Below are 20,561 nucleotides of genomic sequence, written 5' to 3' on the forward strand. Positions count from 1 at the left end.
CGTGGTAGAGAAGTACTCAGAGTACCTCAAGAAGAACTTTTTATAACAAATTGAAAAGTTTAAAAACTTAGTTAACTATTAATATGGAAATGTTGATGTAAGGCATTATTCCACTTCTCAAAGTGTCATGATTTTCTCAATGAACATGATATTGAATCGAAAAATGGAATGCATTTTCGGATTTGTTGGGCAATTTTCCACTATGAGAAGGTAAAATAATGTTGTAAATATTAAATAATATATGTTTTTGAAACATGAGTTCAATTAGTTGGGTGGTGACGCGCGGTCAATTATGTGGCATTGTGTGTGAAAAGAAAAGAATTTTATTTCGTGTTTCATCCTGGTTGGCTTGCCCACAAGCAGAAGAAAATCAGTTCAATTTGTTGGGTGGTGACGCGCGGTCAATTATGTGGCATTGTGTGTGAAAAGAAGAGAATTTTATTTCGTGTTTCATCCTGGTTGGCTTGCTCAAGTCCTTCCTACATCATCGTTGATCGGGAGGCACGACGTCGTGTGAATTGTTGCATTAAAATAAGTTTAAGTATTACTGTAAATGACTGTAAAAAGTCCTTCCTATATCATCAATGTCGTCTGGGTAATCGTGATGAAAAATTACATTTATTCAGTATTTAAATACCTGTGCGCGAGTGTTTTGGTGTGCTAATTAGAAAGACCTTCCCATAGCATCGTTGCTCGGAAGGCTCGCCGACGGGTTTGTTATGAAAGTCCTCCCCATAGCATCGTAGCTCGGGAGGCATCGAAAAGCCAATACCTTATCCTACTAACCCAAAAAAAAATAATCACGTGATGCTTGAAGGAGATGCTGTGGATTCAACGGTCTCAAGCGGTATCAACAAGTATATAGTGAAAAACTATGTGCTTGATGAGTCTGCAACTTCAACTATCGGACTAACATTCCTCCCTTTTGTTGAACTGCAGGCTTCTTGGGAGGGCGCCGGTATTGCATAGCATAGCATAGCATTGGTGTCTACCCGTAGTTGCTACTCTGTTATTGACCAGGACCTCCAAGAATTGCTCCGTGGACCACAGATGAAGAGTAGGAACCAATCATCACCACTTCGCAACTTTCAAATGTCCCTATCATGCTAGCCAATCACAGCGCCGGCCACGACCAGTGGTAAGACACGGGGAAGTGGATAGGAATTTTAGTCCGATACTTGAGTGATAAAGACCGCTAAATCAGCTGCGTCTTCGACAAAGTATCACGTGAGGTTTGAGGTTGTTAGTAAGATGGGTGTGAAGCCAGGATTCACCGTGGTAAGTGATGCGGCTGGTCAAATCTATTTATAGTCCTTAATTCTTCGTATGTTCTTGGATTCATCTTGAAAGCTTTCCAAATTCGGTTCACCAAGCTTTTGTGGTGAAGTCTGGTCGTGTTGAAAGTTCAATATTCGCCTAACAATTATGCAACCAGTAAAGTAAGTGTCCTTGAATTCAACTTGCATTCAATATTGCATTTCCTGTTCTTAGGTTCACACAGATTCCAATCAAGTTTCTTGGATTCTTATAGCATTCTTAATCCTTCTAGACAACTAAGCCTCGATGGTCTGGTGGTTAGCATTTTTGTCTGCTGACCCAAAGGACGAGGGATCGAACCCCGCCGCGAGCTAATGAATTTTTCGTTCATATTCAAGTGTTCAGAATTCCTTCTTTCCGTAATTTCTCGATAGGAGCAGATGGGAATCGAACCCAGAACCTTCCACTTACAAAGCGAACAGCGTAACCATTCAGCCACGCCTACCCCGCTTCTTGGGAGGGCGCCGGTATTGACTAATAAAGTCGGGGTCTTCAGGGGTTAAACAGTGAACGGATGGTTGGCTCCCACTGATCATTTTTGATTCATTGTTTAACTTCAGCTGATCTGTCAATAACGGAGTAGCAGCTCATTGGCAGTCAACCATGCTCATGCTCATGCTCAATAATATATGTTTTTGAAACATAATTCATTAAAGTTTATAGGAATTTCAGTTGAACAAATTTCATATAAAATGTGAAAACTTGTGATTCGTGCTTTGAATTCAATTTAAACGGCAATATAAATCGATTATTTAACAAATTTCAGACAAAATTTTGACTTTTTAACAATTTTACCTAAAATTTATATGAATTTTGCTAAAAAGCTTATAAACTAAATATCAATATTGATTTTTTTTTCTCAAAAACTATGTCAGCAATCTTAGTGATGGTACATTTAACGTAAAAATAAAGTTTGAACACCTTTAATCTGATTTTAAAAAGAAAAACTATGACTATCAAAGTCAACCCGGAATTCAAAATGAGATTGTTTAACGTAACTATTTTTCTAAACATTATAGAAAAAACTTTTTTCAGAAATAGTGCATGGACTTTGTATGGCCTACCCCATTACATGTTTTAAAAATAATAATCTTGAGAAAGTTGGGAAATATTTCAAAAATAAATTGAAATCCTATCAAAGTCACCCCGGTTTACGGTACATTCATTAAAAGATCTCAATTTCAAAAAAAAAACTTTTTTTTTAAACAGTGAAATTTCTCAAAACCGTATTTTTTTTAATTAACAATTTTTTATATTATAAAAGTGATCTAAAAAGACAAATTTTTAGCCAAAGAAAAGAATGAACATAAAAACATCACGGAGGCATGATTTTTTTTTGAAAACTTGTGTCTCTTCAAAAAGTAGTTAAATGAGCTCCAATACCAAGGTTGTTAATCGATAAAATTATCGTCGATAATATAATCGTCTGATGATAACGATAATGGTTATCGTTATTGGTAGGACGATAACGATAATTATCGTTAGATTCCTTATATCCTTATCGTTATTTTAATAATTGTAATGGACGATAACTCATCCTTAAAATCATTCTAAAATCGATTAATTCAACCATAATTCACCATACCATCGTATTTTTTGAAAGTACTCAAATTTTCATAAATTGCAATATGGGTATCAAACATAGCGAGATTTGGTTTATATTTTCATAATAAGAGAGTTTTTTTTTTAATTCTAAATTAATTCTAAAGTACCGTATTTGATCGTCCCGACGAGAACGATAGAACTATCATTATCGTTATCGAACCTCGATAATTTTATCGCTAACAACCTTGTCCAAAACATTTATAACATTCTTTCATAAAGAAACCCTAATTGCCAATCGAAAAGTATTTTGTATTTCTTGTTGGTATTAATTACAGGTTTTTAAGTTGTTACCATTTGAGGGTAAATTTTACGAGAAAATTGTATTTTTTGTGTTTTTTTTTAGAAAAGTGTCCATGAATATCCAAGTTTGTGTATGGTCAAAGCTTGACAGGCTCTATTAAGAAATTTTGGGAAAAAATGTTTGAGTACAAAATTCAGAGATATTTAATTTATTAACATTGAAAACCGAACAAAAATTGCTGAGATATCTTCAGTAGTTTTTTTCTATATAAAGTTGTTTTTTTTTTGACAATTTAATTTTACTTACCTTCAATTCTTCGCAATCCTTTATCTCAAAAATAAAATTTGTGTCTGTTGCGCAGAAGCAACGTTTCTTTTAAAATATCTTGGAAGGTGTACTCTCTGTTAATTGAATAATATTGTGATTTTTTTTGTAAGTCTTCATCACTAATTACAATTTTACTGGATCAGAAAATCCCAAATTTTGGGAGCTAAGATATACCCTAAGTGTAATTTTTAAAACTTTAATTTTTATGATGTTTTAAATAAAAACACTTTTTAAAAATCGGCTACCGTCATTCATACGGGACTTGTTGAGTACTTGTTGAGTTGTCTTGTCAGTTTTTGAACAAATACGACGAGAGAGTAGAGGGTTTAAAATACAGTTTAATGACAATCGAAGAAAGATCAAATCCCTAGTCAAATCCGTATGAAATAATCCAGCTTGAATCCAACAAACTTCGGTTATCAAAAAAGGCGATGATCAATCATAGTAAGCCAAACCACCTTTGTTCGGCTCCCATTTATTTCTTCTCCAACCCTCATCGCAAGACATCATTTTTTTCGGACCCTCAAAAAACCCAAATTTTTTGTTCCTGAAAAATCTCAAGAAATGTCCCTGTTCAGCCAGTTCTTCCGCCGAACCATTTCCCAATCGGCACCTCAAAAGGCAGCGGCCTCGTCCGGACCAGCCTCTTCCGGTCCTCCAGGTACTTTTTCCCGCTTGAGCCCCAAAATTGAGGTTATGTCACATAATTTTCAACAAACTTTCAGGCTCCTCGCACAAAACCTGGAAGCAGCTGTCCCTGTTTGTGGCCCTTCCGGCGGTCGCCCTGGCCATGGCCAACGCGATATCCTCGGTAACGGCCGAGGAGCACGAGCGGCCGGAATTTGTCCCGTACGAGCATCTGCGAATCCGAACCAAGCGGTTCCCGTGGGGCGAGGGCAAGAAGAGCCTGTTCCACAACGGTGAAACCAATCCGCTGCCCGAGGGCTACGAAGACGAACTGAACGGTGAAAGTAGCATTATGGATGTGGACTAAACATTTCCAAGTTTCACTTAAATTTGCATGTTCGAACAAAACAAATAAACAGCTTATGATAACGTAATACAAACTCTTTGATGACTCCTACCGGATCTCGTTGAATGTTAAAACTTTCCACAAGGAATAAAGCACAACAAACAGAAAAAAGGCCTCAAGCTTTTATCTGCTTTACAAACAAACATCCAGCTCGATATTACCATAAGAAAACTTTTCCAATAACAAGTACCGTCTGTAGAGTGCGGATCTCCACCGTACAACTACCACTTCCTTTTGCGCGTTAATACATCGAGTAAAAAGTATACGGAAAAGTATGACGCAATGTGGCGTCCCGTTCTGTCCGCCTGCACTCACTCACTCACTCGGATGTGGAACGCTCCGTGGATGGTGGAGGACATTGTGGCCAAACCGTAACCCGTTTTATTTTCTTTTTTACTTCCTTACCCTTCCTGGGAACCATTTCGCCGGGTTTACGTGTGGAAGCGAACGGAAAACTTCGACGGACGTGATGTGTTTTGTTGGAGATGGTTTGGGACGTTGGTTATTTCCAGGATTATATCCAAAAAATCAAGGCATGAAAGAATTATTGCTGGGTAAACTATTGAAAACTTTAAGCAAAAATATACACATTTTATTGAGTAGTTTAGGCAACAAGTTGCAAATGAAGATTTTTTCAGCACGAGTTGTACATTTATCCAACGAGGTTCACCGAGTTCGATAAATATGACGAGTGCTGAAAAAACATGTTTTGCAATGGTTTCAACTCGTTGAAAACCTTGATTTTTTCAGCACTTGTCGTATTTATCCAACTTGGTGAACCTCGTTGGATAAATATACGACTCGTGCTGAAGAAATCCTCTTTTTGCAACTTGTTGCATAAACTACTATTTTGCAATCCCGCTGTGAAACTGTCAACTTTTCCTGTCTTTTTGGAGAAACGAAACGGCCTACTTTTCCCTGCCAAAAATAATAGAATGGAAATTTAATACCTTTCAATAGTAGTGCTAAAAAGTTCTACTTTTCTGCACTAAAATGGGTGCTAAAAAGTTGAACTTTTCTACACTAGTATCGTAATGTAACATTTTTCAATATTTTATTTTTTGTTGGGTTAGTTTTCAAAACACATGAATGTTTGACATAGAATTCCTTTCAAGAAGCGTTTTTTTCTGAATTGCAAAAAATGTTGTAAGCAACTCGTTACAAAACTTGATCTTTTTAGAACTCGTCGTATTTATCCAACTCGGTAAACCTCGTAGGATCAATGTACAACTCGTGCTAAAAAATCGCATTTTTACAACTTGTGGCAAAAACTACTATAAAAAAACAAGCTGGTTTAAATTTATAAATTACCAGTTTTTTAAGGACCCTTAAATGAAATCCCAAAATAGTAGTTTATGCAACAAGTTGCAAAAAGAGGATTTTTTCAGCATGAGTCGTACATTTATCCAACGAGGTTCACCGAGTTGGTTAAATACGAAGAGTGCTGAAAAAATCAAGTTTTGCAACGAGTTCCATACAACATTTTTTGCAATTCCAAAAAACACACACTGAGTGAAATTTTATGTCAAATTTTCATGTATTTTGTCAATAAATCGTTTAAATTATAAAAATGTTGAAAAGTGTTACTTTTCGAAACAAGTGCTGAAAAGTTCAACTTTTCAGCACCCATTTGAGTGCTGAAAAGTGTTACTTTTCAGCATTTATTTTGAAAAGTGTTGCTATTCGATTCTGTTATTTTTGGTACAGAAAAGTAGGCTATTTCGTCGTTCAAGAATGACAGGAAAAGTAAGTAGTTTCACGACGGTATTGCAAAAATATACTTAAATTTTTGTCTATATTAAAAACAAGAATGACAAAAATAAAATCATAAAAAATGCGAAATTAAAAATTGTGTGGAATACATAATGGGTAATTCTCTACCAACTCACACGAAATCGAGAAAAGTTGCCCCGACCCCTCTTCGATTTGCGTGAAACTTTGTCTTATGGGGTAACTTTTGTCCCTGATCACGAATCCGAGGTCCGTTTTTTGATATCTCGTGACGGAGGGGCGGTACGACCCCTTCCATTGTTGAACATGCGAAAAAAGAGGTGTTTTTCAATAATTTGCAGCCTGAAACGGTGATGAGATAGAAATTTGGTGTCAAAGGGTCTTTTATGTAAAATTAGACGCCCGATTTGATGGCGTATTCAGAATTCCGAAAAAACGTATTTTTCATCGAAAAAAACACTAAAAAGTTTTAAAATTCTCCCATTTTCCGTTACTCGACTGTAAAATTTTTGGAACATGTTATTTTATGGGAAATTTAATGTACTTTTCGAATCTACATTGACTCAGAAGGGTCATTTTCATTTAGAACAAAATTTTCATTTTAAAATTTTGTGTTTTTCTAACTTTGCAGGGTTATTTTTTAGAGTGTAACAATGTTCTACAAAGTTGTAGAGCAGACAATTACAAAAATTTTGATATATAGACATAAGGGGTTTGCTTATAAACATCACGAGTTATCGCGATTTTACGAAAAAAAAGTTTTGAAAAAGTTGGTCGTCATTGATCATGGCCATTCATGGTCACCCGCGACAGACACGGACGACGAAACGAAGAAAAACGCAAAAAGTTTTTTTTTCAAAACTTTTTTTTCGTAAAATCGCGATAACTCGTGATGTATAAACAAACCCCTTATGTATATATATCAAAATTTTTGTTATTGTCTGCTCTTCAACTTTGTAGAACATTGTTACACTCTAAAAAATAACCCTGCAAAGTTAGAAAAAACACGAAATTTTAAAATGAAAAATTTTGTTCTAAATGAAAAATGACCCTTCTGGGTCAATGTAGATTCGAAAAGTACATTAAATTTCCCATAAAATAACATGTTCCAAAAATTTTTACAGTCGAGTAACGGAAAATGGGAGAATTTTAAAACTTTTTAGTGTTTTTCGATGAAAATACGTTTTTCTAAATTCTGAGTACGCCATCAAATCGGGCGTCTAATTTTACATAAAAGTCCCTTTGACACCAAATTTCTATCTCATCACCGTTTCAGGCTGCAAATTGTTGAAAAACACCTTTTTCGCATGTTCAAAAATGGAAGGGGTCGTACCGCCCCTCCGTCACGAGATATCAAAAAACGGACCTCGGATTCGTGATCAGGGACAAAAGTTACCCCATAGGACAAAGTTTCACGCAAATCGAAGAGGGGTCGGGGCAACTGCTGTGTGAGTTGGCGGAGAATTACCCTAACATAAAATTCTCTTTCCAATTCCATTATTTATTTTGCAGTTTTTATCCGAAGTCCTCGCAAATTTATTTTTCATGGCTGTTTTTCAGAACGTTTTGCTAAAATATAACTCCACAAATTCTTTGAACCAGCGATTCTCAACGGGGATTCCGAGCCTACTTAATCTAAATTGTAGAGGAGATGCTGCTCTAATGTAATATGGGAATATGTAATCCAAATGACGGCCAATATCTCTGTTTGCCATTTTTTTCTGAAATTAAATATGTCTTTATTATTGCACTTTCTTTTGATAATCTCATTTCTTTTACATGTTAAGTGGTATGGTTTAATGCTCTTCATCTTTGTGTTATGTGCCACTTAAATTTGACGAATGACATCAACCGAACTAAAATTTTGCACACACCCAAAAAGAAGAAGTAATCCAGCTGCGTGTAAAAGGCCCGGGAGTATGGGAAACCAACTTGACCGAAATGTCAAGCTGTTATATACGTTAAACCTTTCTATTTTTCATCGGTCTGATGGCCGAGCGGACTAAGGCGCCAGTGCGCAGTGCTTACTGTTGGTGTTGGGTTTGAATCCCGTTGGTTGAAACTTTTTTTGTGTTAACTAAAATTGTACATGACGAAGGACCATGAAGGTGATTTTACCATCGATTTTTTTGCTGTATAGTCTACACTTCTGATACAGGAGTCTTGACTTTTTTCAGTTTTCGATTGTGTTTCATTGGAACATGAAGGTTTTAAAAAATATTCATCATTCAAATTCACATTTTCTAACTCCGCTCAAAACTCCAGGGCTTGCCAATTATAATTGCATCAAACGCGAAAGTTGGGCCTATTTTTTCCACCTCCAATGTTGCAGTATTCCTTTTTTTTTTTTTTTTTTTGGCTGGAATTTCCTGATTTCATGACAAAAGCTTAACCTTAGCCGTGTTATGTTTGCTTTCCTCGAAAAAAAAAAATCCAACAGAAAAACACCGCCGCCGGTGTCTGTCGCAAAACTTTCCCCAAACAAATTTGTCCAAACTTTTCCTTCAACAAGCTTCCATTTTTTCACCCATTCTGTAATTCTGCAAAGGTTGGGGGGAGGTCAACTTTTTTAACCCTGCGGTACTGGGGACATGTTTGATTATTTTTTTTCGGTTGTTTGCTGCAATCCGTTTTTGCTGACGATTCGTTTTTCGTGTAATTGAACGTATGAAAAAGTGAAGCGAGGGCAAAAAAAGATTTTCCAAATTAATTCATCGAAAATAATTTGCCCCAAAGTGATTCGCAGTCACAGCCGAAACGTAACGCAACAAAAAAAAATCTCAATTTGACTAAATGTACAAATCCATCACTCAATCGCGCTCGCAAATAGTCGCGCTCTATTTCGTTGCTCAAATATTTCGACAGTCAAGTGGCAATTTATATTCTGTCCACGGATGGACGTCCAGAGTCCTAAATTTTGGGATTGGGAAAAGAGGGAGAGAGAGAGAGAGAGAGAGAAAAGACCTTTTTTTCGGTCACTCTACGCTTCAAGCGCTCATCAATGGAGTTAATTTATACATGTCCTGTTCCATTGTAACAAGGCTAAATGAAATGAGTGTACAGAGAAAAAAAATGGGAAGATTGAGCAGATTTTTTTTCGGTGATGTTGTATCTGGTAGGATGAAACCAGAACGATACAAATGCACAGGGTTGTGGTAAAATTAGCTACAATTGGTTAAAAGTTTCATTTACAAAACATAAGAACAAAAACAAATTAAATCGTAAATGAAATCAAATCTACATAAGTCAACAAATTTGGATTGAAAAAAAAAATATGCAACCACCCTGCAGTTCCCCAAAAAAAACTGTAGGGAAAATTGCCATTTCAATTAGTTGCCAGGGGTTTGGGTTGTCCATCGGAGCCATCCAATTAATGGTCCAGCATTGCGCTCGACCTCCCTCAGGCAAGAGATTCGGTGGACCTTTGGTCTGAATGGCGTCGTCAAAAAAAAAGAGTTTCCCCGAACCAGTTGCTTCAGCAACAAAAAAAGAGAATGCACACGTGGCCCAGGCAAATCTTGCCTGTTTCGGTTCCCATCGCATCTGAACACCAAACGAACAAATGAGCCTGATTGAGGGAGTAAAATTGGAATCGACATTCACGTTGTTGAAAAAAAACTGTTCACAAAGAATACTAATTGGTGTTGATGCAAAGTTTGCTGACGGTTAATTGATTTCTTAAAAATGTTAGTTAAAATGACAAATATGTGCTTAAGTTTTATGTTTGCGTTCTGAAAAAAATGAAATCATCTTTAAAATGTTTTGTACATATTTAGAAAAGTTTACAAACATTGCAAATATTTTATTTTTAATTAGATTTACCAAGAACGCTAAAGCATAAGAGATCAAAAATGGGTTGATCTTAATTTTTTTTGAACATGTGAAAAAATAAATGTTTTTCAATAATTTGCAGCCTAAAAAGGTTTTAAGGGGTTACGTAACATACGTGAGCAGTTCTCTACGGAATCGGTCTTTTTTCTTTAATTTTAATTTTTGTATATTTTAATCCGGCTGAAATTTTATTTGGTGCCTTCGGTATGCCCAAAGAAGCCATTTTGCATCATTAGTTTGTCCATATAATTTTCCATACAAATTTGGCAGCTGTCCATACAAAAATGATATGTGAAAATTCAAAAATCTGTATCTTTTGAAGGAATTTTTTGATCGATTTGGTGTCTTTGGCAAAGTTGTCGGTATGGATATGGACTACACTGAAAAAAAATGATACACGGTAAAAAAAATTTGGTGATTTTTAATTTAACTTTTTGTCACTAAAACTTGATTTGTAAAAAAACATTATTTTTATTTTTTTTTATTTTTTGATATGTTGTAGAGGACATCAAATGCCAACTTTTCAGAAATTTCCAGAAAGGGCAAAAAATCTTTGACCGAGTTATGATTTTTTGAATCAATACAGATTTATTCAAAAATTGAAATATTGGTCGCAAAAATTTTTCAACTTCATTTTTCGATGTAAAATCAAATTTGCAATCAAAAAGTACTTTAGTAAATTTTTGATAAAGTGCACCGTTTCCAAGTTATAACCATTTTTAGGTAACTTTTTTGAAAATAGTCGAAGTTTTTCATTTTTTAAAAATAGTGCCCATGTTTGCCCACCTTTAAAAAAATGTTTTTGAAAAGCTGAGAAAATTCTCTATATTTTTCTTTTTCGGACTTTGTTGATACGACCCTTAGTTGCTGAGATATTGCCATGCAAAGGTTAAAAAACAGGAAAATTGATGTTTTCTAAGTCTCACCCAAACAACACACCATTTTCTAATGTCGATATCTCAGCAACTATAGGTCCGATTTACAATGTCAAAACATGAAACATTCGTGAAATTTTTCGATTTTTTCGAAAAAAATATTTTCAAAAGATTTAAATCAAGACTAACATTTCAAATGGGCGTAATATTATTATTATTACCAAAGCTGTAAAACTCGATCCTGAAAAGTTATTAGCGATTTAAAAAAGTCATTTTTGTATGAAAAAATTTTTTTTCGCCAGCTTCAGGCTCGGGGATCAATGGGATCTAAACCAATTTCGCTTAAAATTTGCGCAGATGCTTAAAATAACCCAACAAACCGATTTCCGCTTGTGGAGCAGGGTGTCATTTTTTCTGGGCACCCTACTACTGACATTTTTTTTTTTTTTCATTCTTTTAGAAGGGATAACTCTCCTTACTAGGGATAACTGCTAAAGGAAAATTCAACTTGTGTCAGCATGCTGCAGTTATCAAAAGTCAAGGGAGTTTTCACTTCTTTAAAGAAAGCGAAACCCAACTTTAAAGGGAAAATTGAACTTTTGTCAGCAGTTATCACAATAAAGACAAAATCTAAACACTTCGCAATTTTAAACTGATCACTTTTTAATAAAAATAATAAAAATAAAACTTTTCTGGGGAATGAGTGTTTCTGGGGAATGGGATAGAACCTCAAAATCATCAAAACCAATTGCTGTTAAAAGAAGATAAAATTCCTCGAAAATTCATCATCATCATGTCTGTCCACAATCCGAGTAAAAAAAAAACGATTTAAAAATCAATCTCCACCGTCTGCTGTTATCCATCTGTCTGCTAACCCAGTTTGCCCCAGCAAAGTAAAAACGAAACTGGACCAGTGGATTTAAAAACCATAACAAAACTCCCACGCGCCATTCCCGCCCAGCTGGTGCAGACGCAAACAAATCGCTTTCGTAATCCTCACCCCCGCCGGTCCTTCACCATTCGTAACACAAACAACACCCTGCTTCATGTTCCCCCTCTCCCCTCACCACGAGTTTTAATCCTCGCCAGCGATTATGATTTGTTTACAAGAAAATCAGGCAAAAAAGAAGCGCGTGAGAAAAAGAATTTAAAAAAATGAGCAAGAACAAGACTAAAACACTGTGTAAAAAGAACGTTAAATAACTGCGGCAAGTGAGAGTGATAGAGGGAGAGAGAAAAAAAAGAACTAACAAGAAGCTCAAGAAGCGTGAAAGCACAAACACACAAACATAAACCTATAAAAAAAAGATGAATGATGAATGGATTAATGAATGGAGAACAAGTTGTACTACAACAACAACAGTTCGTTCAGTCATCGCGCATTGGGACATGAAAGGAAAAGAAGGAAACACAAGAACACAACAAAGCCTATTCTAACTGGCTTTTTGACGAGAAAGAGAGAGAGAGTATAAAACAACAACAACAGAGAGAAGCACTTCAGGACGCGAGGCACGCGAACGCGACGAACAAACGCGTCAAAACAACAACAACAAAAAAGCGTCGCGCGGAAGTGTGGCACGAGATCAAACAAAAACTGCTTTAATCGTTTGGCGGTGCACAGTGTTGTTTTGTTTGGCGGTGTGTGTGTGGTACATGTGGATGAGGTTGCGTTTGGTGTTGGCTGCAGCAGCACGTGTTTTGGCCTGTGCAACTGTTGTGTAACAGAACTTTTTGGTGAATGTGGCAGTATGGAAACCAGTACAAATTTGATGTTCTGGCGTTCTCGATTGCGAGATTCCTGCTCGAAACAAGGTCTCCGAAGGCTTGATTGTCGAGGCCATTGCAAAACTTTTTTTACACCTAAAGCTTCCATTCAACCCGAGATTCGACCTTTGGATTGTGAGTCCAACTGCCTACAAGCGACTCTACCGAGACAAGACCCAGGAAGAGGACTCCTATACCTGGATTGAGCTAACGAGACCGGGGCCAAGATTTACTTCCCCGTCCGACGGAAGAGTGTTCAGACAAATCTCGTCTCGAAAAATGCCATCGGGACCATCTGGGATCGAACCCAGGCCGACTGGGTGATCCAAATAGAATTTTACCCCAAAATTTAAAAAAAAAACACAGTCTGGTTTACCTCGGTAAACCTGCCTGTTTTTTTTTGTTTTTTTTTTTTTCAGTCCCTTCAGATAGCATGCTGTGCAAATGCTGTGATTTTTTCGTTCTAAAACCTGATGCCTCTTGACGGTCTATTCAAAATCGACACAGAGTGATTTCACTGTATTTGTAATTGCCCTAAACAATTATCAACTTTTCCCTGGAACAACAAATCAGTTTCATAAACAACGGAGAAAAATTTCGCGTGTGCGTTTAATACAACTTGGACCAACTTCAAGGGATAGTTATTAGAAAGTTAGTGTTTTGCCTTCCTCATCTCAAAGAGGAAAGGCCATAAAATCACTCGAAAAATTAAATTCTTCACGTGTACATATCGACTCAAAATCAAATTCTGAGCAAATGTCTGTGTGTGTGGTGGGATGTTGATCAACAAAATATGCACTGGATTATCTCGGCACTGGCTGAACCGATTTTGTCTGTTTTGGTCTCATTCGATCCGTCTTGGGGTCCCATAAGTCGCTATTGAAAATTATAAAGTTCAGTTAAGTACTTTTAAAGTTATGCTAAATAAACGATTTTAGCAAAAGTCCGGAAGATTGTAAAAAGGGTGGTTTTTGAAAGAAACTCAACCATGTTATGCATTTTTAGAAAGGTATTCAAAAGACCTTTTTTGAGTTCAAAAGATTGAAGATCTGACAATTTTATCAAAAGTTATAAGCATTTAAGTGTTATTTATGTACTTTTTGGAGTCCGGATTTCAGATATTTTGATGAAAACGTTGTCATGCTATCTGTCTTTGGATTAGAGGTGGGCAAGAGCGAACGAACCGTGACTCACAAAAAAAACCGTGGTTCTTTTTTAAACTCCGGTCTTTTGAAAGAACCGTTTCAATATGGCATGATTTTTGTTATAAATAAAATTTATAGAATTTCCAAAAAATGTTGTATTAAATTTGTTTTTGAGAATTTAAAATGCAATATCTAAAATTTCAATGCTAATAAAAATTATTCCCAAATGATAAATGATTTTATTATAATCAAAAATAATCAAATAAACTTTTGGCAATTCTGTCGTGAAACTATTTACTTTTCCTGGCATTCTTGAACGACGAAATGGCCTACTTTTCTGTTCAAAAATCAAAAATTCAAAGTAAATGCTGAAAAGTTCTACTTTTCAGCACTGTAATGGGTGCTGAAAAATTGAACTTTTCAGCATTTGTTTCGAAAAGTAATACTTTTCAACATTTGTTTTGATTTGAACGATTTATTAACAAAATTCATGAACATTTGACTTAAAATTTCACTCAAAGGGTGTTTTTCGGAATAGCAAAAAAAATGTTGTATGGAACTCGTTGCAAAACTTGATTTTTTCAGCACTCGTCGTATTTATCCAACTCGGTGAACCTCGTTGCATAAATGTACGACTCGTGCTGAAAAAATCTTCTTTTTGCAACTTGTTGCACAAACTACTATTTCACTATACAACTGAGTGTACATTGAAATAATACCGGAATACAAATTTTAACATTTCAAATAGCACAATTTGAGAGATTTTGGAGAAAAAAAATAACCATTTTGTCCTATTAAACTTTAGCGTTTATAGACTTTATCTATTAAATCAGAATGTAGAGAAGAGTTCACAGAATATTTTCTCCAAATAAAATATCAGCATTTGTTCGATTCATCCTAGATTAGCATCCTAGATTTAAGTTTGGATAGAATTCAATTACTCGAATGATTAGTTTTGAGTAGAAATCTTAACACAGAGACCACCAATATCTATGGTTTTCAAAAGCATCTTTTTGTTTTCAGTTTTATTTTTTTATCAAATATCACCGTAATAAATAATTTTCAAAGCTTATGTCGGTCCGAAAAATCAGGGGGCAAAACAATATTTTTTTCAAAAAACTTCCAAATTTTAATGGAAATAGAAGTTTTATCAACTGAAAACAAATTAAAAAGCATTTTGGGATCGATCAAAAATATTTTGAATTTTTGTGAAATTTCGTTGCAGAGTAATGCCATTTTTTTCGGCTTAAAAAAAAGTTCATCAATACTTCGATATTTTGAAACTTATGATTGTAATACAACTGCGGATGTTTAAAATGCATTTTAGAACTGTTTTTTATTGAAATGTTTACACCATGCCTTGTTATTTAATTTTTTATTTTATTTTTTGCAACTTTGGCCAGAGTTGAGGGGCATAAACTTCAAAAAATATTTGGTACGGCCCAATTTATAAAAGTCCATTGCATTGCAATGTGAAATAACTTATAAAATCACACGATTCTTGAAAAAAAAACATTTTCATCGAAATTTAGAAAAAGAGCGAAAGAGCCCTTCAAAAGAGCGGCTCTTTTCAAAGAGCAAACGAAAATGAGCGGCTCCTAAAAAAGAGCGGTTTTGCCCACCTCTACTTTGGATAGAGCATTAAAATACCTTTCCAACGAGCCCAAAAGAGTCGAGTAAATTCAAATACTTTTTTCTGTGTAGAGTACAAATTTAAGGCAATGAAAATTGAATCGATTAGCTCCCTTGATTTATTTTTGATTAAAAAAAAACAAAGGGAAATTGTAACTCAACAAAGAACGAAATTGGACACCCAATTAAGGGGTCCTGAAATGCAGTTGATTCTGCAGCTTCGTCAGCCAAGCCAACAAACTGCCAGCTGTTCCATTTTTCCTTCTGATTCATAACATCATAACCAAAGGGAGGAAAAAAAACGCTCCGCTGTGATGAGCACCAAACTGACAATTTGTTAGTGCAAATTTGAGATGCTGTGCATCAGATTCGAAAAGAGGACTTTGAGCGACGTTTCGTGACAAATTGTTCGCTTTGTCGTTTGCTCTCTCTCTCCCTTTCCAGCCTGATGGAGATGATCAACAGCGTTCCGCGCGATCTGAGTTTGCAAAGTATCGGACGTGATTCGGAGACTTTTGGTGACTTTTTGCTGTTTGGACACCACGAGAGCAAACATAAACAAGCTTTTTGAGGAGTGTTTGCGCACTTGTTGAGTTTGGAGACGTTGTTGTGTTGTTTTTAAATTTCCTCCTACATTTAGAAAATTATTGGAAAACAAATAAAAAATCTAAAAAAAATTTAAACACCAGGTCAAAAAATCCAATCAACAGATCTCAATCACCTTTAATTCAATACCAATCTAGCCATTAGAATCATTGCATTGCCAATAAAGCACCTTCAACAGACGATAGGCACTGAATCGCTGCAGGCAAATTGATTGCTGGTTTCAAATTTCATTTTATTGCAATCGACACACACACACACAGACAATCGAGCTGCAGCTCCATTTCACCCCCTTAACTCTAACCAGTTTCATTTTTTGCCCAATCTCCCACCCGCCCGTACTAGAAATGGTTTGAGTGCGCTTGGGAAAATTGAAGTATTGGCTTGTACCTCCGGCGAGAGAACAAAAAATTGCTATCGATATTAAATTCCCACGCAATTTTGCAAACGACCTATGTTGGTGTTTAATTGAACATATTCAGATCCTGTACATATCGTAGAAAAATGAAAAGTGAACAAGGAAATAATTAATAAAGCGATTCCCCTAAACTAGCAGGATACAAATAATCTATAGGTTTTGAATAAATCAATCGAACTTAAAATACCGTGCATCTCCACTAAAATAAGTTCCAGGCATATTTCACTGGAGACGATTTATTTTTTGAGTTCGAGTAAGGTCTCGACGTTCATTTTGTCAAATCATATTTAACATTTTGGATATGAATGGGTCTTTTTTGAAAAACTGCGACTATTTTCAGAAAAGTTACCTAAAAATGGCTTTAACTTGAAAACGGTGCACTTTGTCAAAAAATCACTACAGTACTTTTTGATTGCGAATTCGATTTTACATCGAAAACTGAAGTTGAAAATTTTTTGCGACCAATTTTTCGATTTTTAAAAAAAATCTGTGTTGATTCAAAAAATCAGAACTCAGTCAAACATTTTTTGCCCATTCTGGAAATTTCTCGAAAGTTGGCATTTGATGTCCTCTAAAACATATCAAAAAATAAAAAAAAATTAAAATTGACACCAAATCGATCGAAAAATTCCTTCAAAAGATACAGATTATTAAATTTTCATGTATCATTTTTGTATGGCCAGCTGCCAAATTTGTATGGAAAATTATATGGACAAACTAATGATGCAAAATGGCGTCTTTGGGCATACCGAAGGCACCAAAAAAGTTTCAACCGGATTAAAAAATACAAAAAAAATAAATGACCGAAATCTCAGAGAATTTAAAAAAAAATTAAAAATGAAAAACTTCGACTATTTTCAAAAAAGTCACCTTAAAATGGATTTAACTTAAAAACGGTGCACTTTATCAAAATTTTACTAAAGTACGTTTTGATTGCAAATTTGAAAGGTGAAGTGAATCGAAAAATGAAATTAAAAAATTTTTGCGACCAATTTTTCGATTTTTTTTAAAAATCAGTATTGATTCAAAAATTCATAACTTGCTCAAAGATTTTTTGCACAACCTGGAAATTTCTGAAAAGTTGGCATTTGATGTCCTCTAAAACATATAATTCAAATTCAAATTCGGTTTTATTGGTGAATAATCAAGATACAATAAGTTCTTTTGAGGTACAAAACAGAGTTTTGGAGTTCCTTTCAGCTGTGTGTTACATCATAATCCATTTTGGAACAGTTATTGCTTGTAAATAAAGGTGTTACCAAGAGTAAGAAAAATTAAAAAAAAACTTACTAAACTTGCTAGGAAAAGGGGATAGAAATAGAAAGCTTAAAACTAGATCACAGTTTTTATCCTTTATAGATGTGCTTAATCATTAATTCCCCGAGGGCTAGAAATTGCTCCGCCTTGTTACGGCAGCTCCGAAACCGCGTCATCATCTCCCCCGCGAGAGCAAAGAACTCCGGCAGGGTAAAGAGATCTTCCCCGGTGACTTCTTGCTGGGCCGCATTGCCGCTACCGGCCGCGACCACGCTGGCAAACGATCGCCCCCAGCCAGGAGGGATCGCTGGGTTGTCCGCTGGAACCGTACGCTGGCCAGCTGCAGGAACGGCTGCACTCGTACTTCGTTGAGGAGGGTGGGACGCTGCTGCTTTCTTCTTCTTCTTTTCCTGCTCCTCGAGGTAGGACTTGCGCGCGACGCATCCGCGGTAATTACCGGTATGGTTACCGCCGCAGTTCGCGCACTTTACGCGCGGCTTGGTTTGTTCTGCGTTTTCCCCCAAGTCCGCCTTTCGTGGCAGTGCGCACACCTCCGAGAGGTGTGACTCACCGCACTTCACGCAGCGGGGCTGGAGGTTGCAGTTCCGCGAGCCGTGGCCGAATTTCTGGCAACGGTGACATTGCGCTGCGTCCGTCGGATTTTTGGAGTAAAACCGCCAGTTTACCCAAAAACCGTCCAACGCCTTAGTCCGCCGCAGGTCTTGAATCTTGACGGTGCTGCGGTCGAAGTACAACAGGTACAGTGTGTGTGTACCTGTGACTGTTGTCTTCCGCGAGAGGACTTTTATGTCTCGCGGCGTTATTCCGGCACCCGAGAGGTGCTCCTTGAGGACGGAGGTCGGGCGGTCTTGGTACCCCTGCAAGACAATCTTTACAGCGGTCTTCTGCGCGGGGTCAAATGTGTAGAATTTGAAGTTTTTACGCTTAAATTTCTCCACAACCAGGTCGAAGTTCTTTTGGTCAAATGTGAACACTTGCACTGACGCTTTACCTATTTTGAGGCAGTACACGAGGCCTTCCAGCTGCTCGTCAACATCGTCCGCCAACGTGTCCAAAACAAAAATTGGTGGTGGTCGTCGTTCCTTTGGAGTAATTACTTTTTTGGCGTCGGCACTTTTTCCGTGCACGACCATCGTCGTCGTCGTCGTCGGTAGTGCTACCGTCGGTGTTGTTGTAGCTGCTTTCCTCGTCACTCAGCCTCGCGAACTTGTTACTGGTGGGAATGTTGGCGGATGTTGAAGCGCCATCGGTCGACGGATTGCCGGAAGTAGCTGAACGGAGCCTAATAGGGCTGCGATCCTGGACGCGGTAATTAGCGTGTAGTAACTTGGGGTCGAATCCTTTGGCGCTCACACTCCCCGGCGCGATGGCGGTCGACGCGGCGTTGGTTTGTTTACCTTTTTGCACACGGCCGGTAGACGAACTTCGCGGGTTTTCGAGGCCGCACTCGAACTGCCACGGCCACGGCCGGCCCTTGGCATGCTGTTGGAGCAAACTCGCGGCTAATCACGGTAAATTACGGCGAAAATTTTCGAAAAAACGATGGAGCACTGAGCACTTGACTGCTGCTTGCACTCGTGCGTACACGGAGAAAAAGGTAAAACATATAAAAAATAGTGTTTTTTGCAAATCAAGTTTTAGTGACAAAAAGTTAAATAAAAAGTCAGCAATTTTTTTTACCGTGTATCATTTTTTTCAGTGTAGTCCATATTCATACCTACAACACCAAATCGATCAAAAAATTCCTTCAAAAGATACAGATTTTTGAATTTTCATGCATCATTTTTGCATGACCAGCTGCCAAATTTGTATGGAAAATTATATGGACAAACTAATAATGCAAAACGGCTTCTTTGGGCATACCGAAGGCACCAAAAAAGTTTCAGTCGGATTAAAAAATACAAAAATTAAAATGTAAGAAAAAAGACCGATTTGGTAGAGAACTTTTCTCTTAATAATAATGTGTGTATCGAGCTATGTTTTTATTTTTTATTTTTGTATTTTTTATCAAAATCTCAACTTATCACCTTTAGTTTGCAGCGTGGTGTGCAAAAATTTGTTCAGTCGTTCTTGAGATATGATTTTTTTTTTAATTTTAATTAATTTTTGACCACTTTTTTTCGGCTAAAACCACTCTAATCGTCAAGCATAAAAAAATCAAACAAAACGGATTTTTTATTCGCTAATAACTTGTCAGCTTCACGCTGTGGTTCTGATTGACAAAATTGTTCTGTTTAAAAAAGTTGAATCAAACTTCTAAGATTATTGGAATAGTAAAAGTTGGAACATTAATATTCTGAATTTGTGATGAGTCTTTTGTAGGTCATCAAATAGTTTTTTTCCTATTTAATCATTTTACAGCTCAGAAATCAAAATAAAAAAAAAAAAATCAGAAACAGAAAACGACAAAAGGGTGAAGGACAAATGGTGGAATGACAAAAGGTCGAATGTTAAATTATTAAACAAAATTCTGTAATATTATTGAGAAGTTTTCTAGAGTTTTTTTTTAAATAAAAAAGGTCCTATAAGCTATTCTGTTTCATGTTGTATCGGAACTATAAAAAAATCTAGACATAAACAGACTTCTGAAATGCTTTTGTAATTTTTTGTTTTAAAGTTTTTTTTGGGTTTTCACTTACACGAAAACTTTTTATTGTAATAATATTGTGAACTATCCCATTCTTTAAAAAAATGAGCAGTTCTTTCAACAATATATATTTTTTGTGAGTTTTTCCATTCTTTCAAACGTAAGCAGTTTTTG

At 36.3% G+C, this 20,561-nt stretch overlaps 2 protein-coding genes across 3 annotated transcripts in view; both read left to right on the forward strand.

The window, feature by feature from the left end:
* The window catches only part of LOC6035666 (prolow-density lipoprotein receptor-related protein 1), a 360,121-nt gene that overhangs the window by 313,622 nt on the left and 25,938 nt on the right, over positions 1–20,561 (forward strand). The window lies entirely within an intron of this gene.
* LOC6035664 (cytochrome c oxidase subunit 6A, mitochondrial) lies at positions 4,031–4,542 on the forward strand. The gene is made up of 2 exons (XM_001845747.2): positions 4,031–4,151; positions 4,216–4,542. The coding sequence occupies exons 1-2, from the start codon at positions 4,055–4,057 to the stop codon at positions 4,482–4,484; spliced, it is 366 nt and encodes a 121-aa protein (XP_001845799.2). The 5' UTR covers positions 4,031–4,054; the 3' UTR covers positions 4,485–4,542.

This window comes from Culex quinquefasciatus, chromosome 2 (assembly GCF_015732765.1).
Source record: "Culex quinquefasciatus strain JHB chromosome 2, VPISU_Cqui_1.0_pri_paternal, whole genome shotgun sequence".
In the NCBI taxonomy this organism is placed as follows: Eukaryota; Metazoa; Arthropoda; class Insecta; order Diptera; family Culicidae; genus Culex; species Culex quinquefasciatus.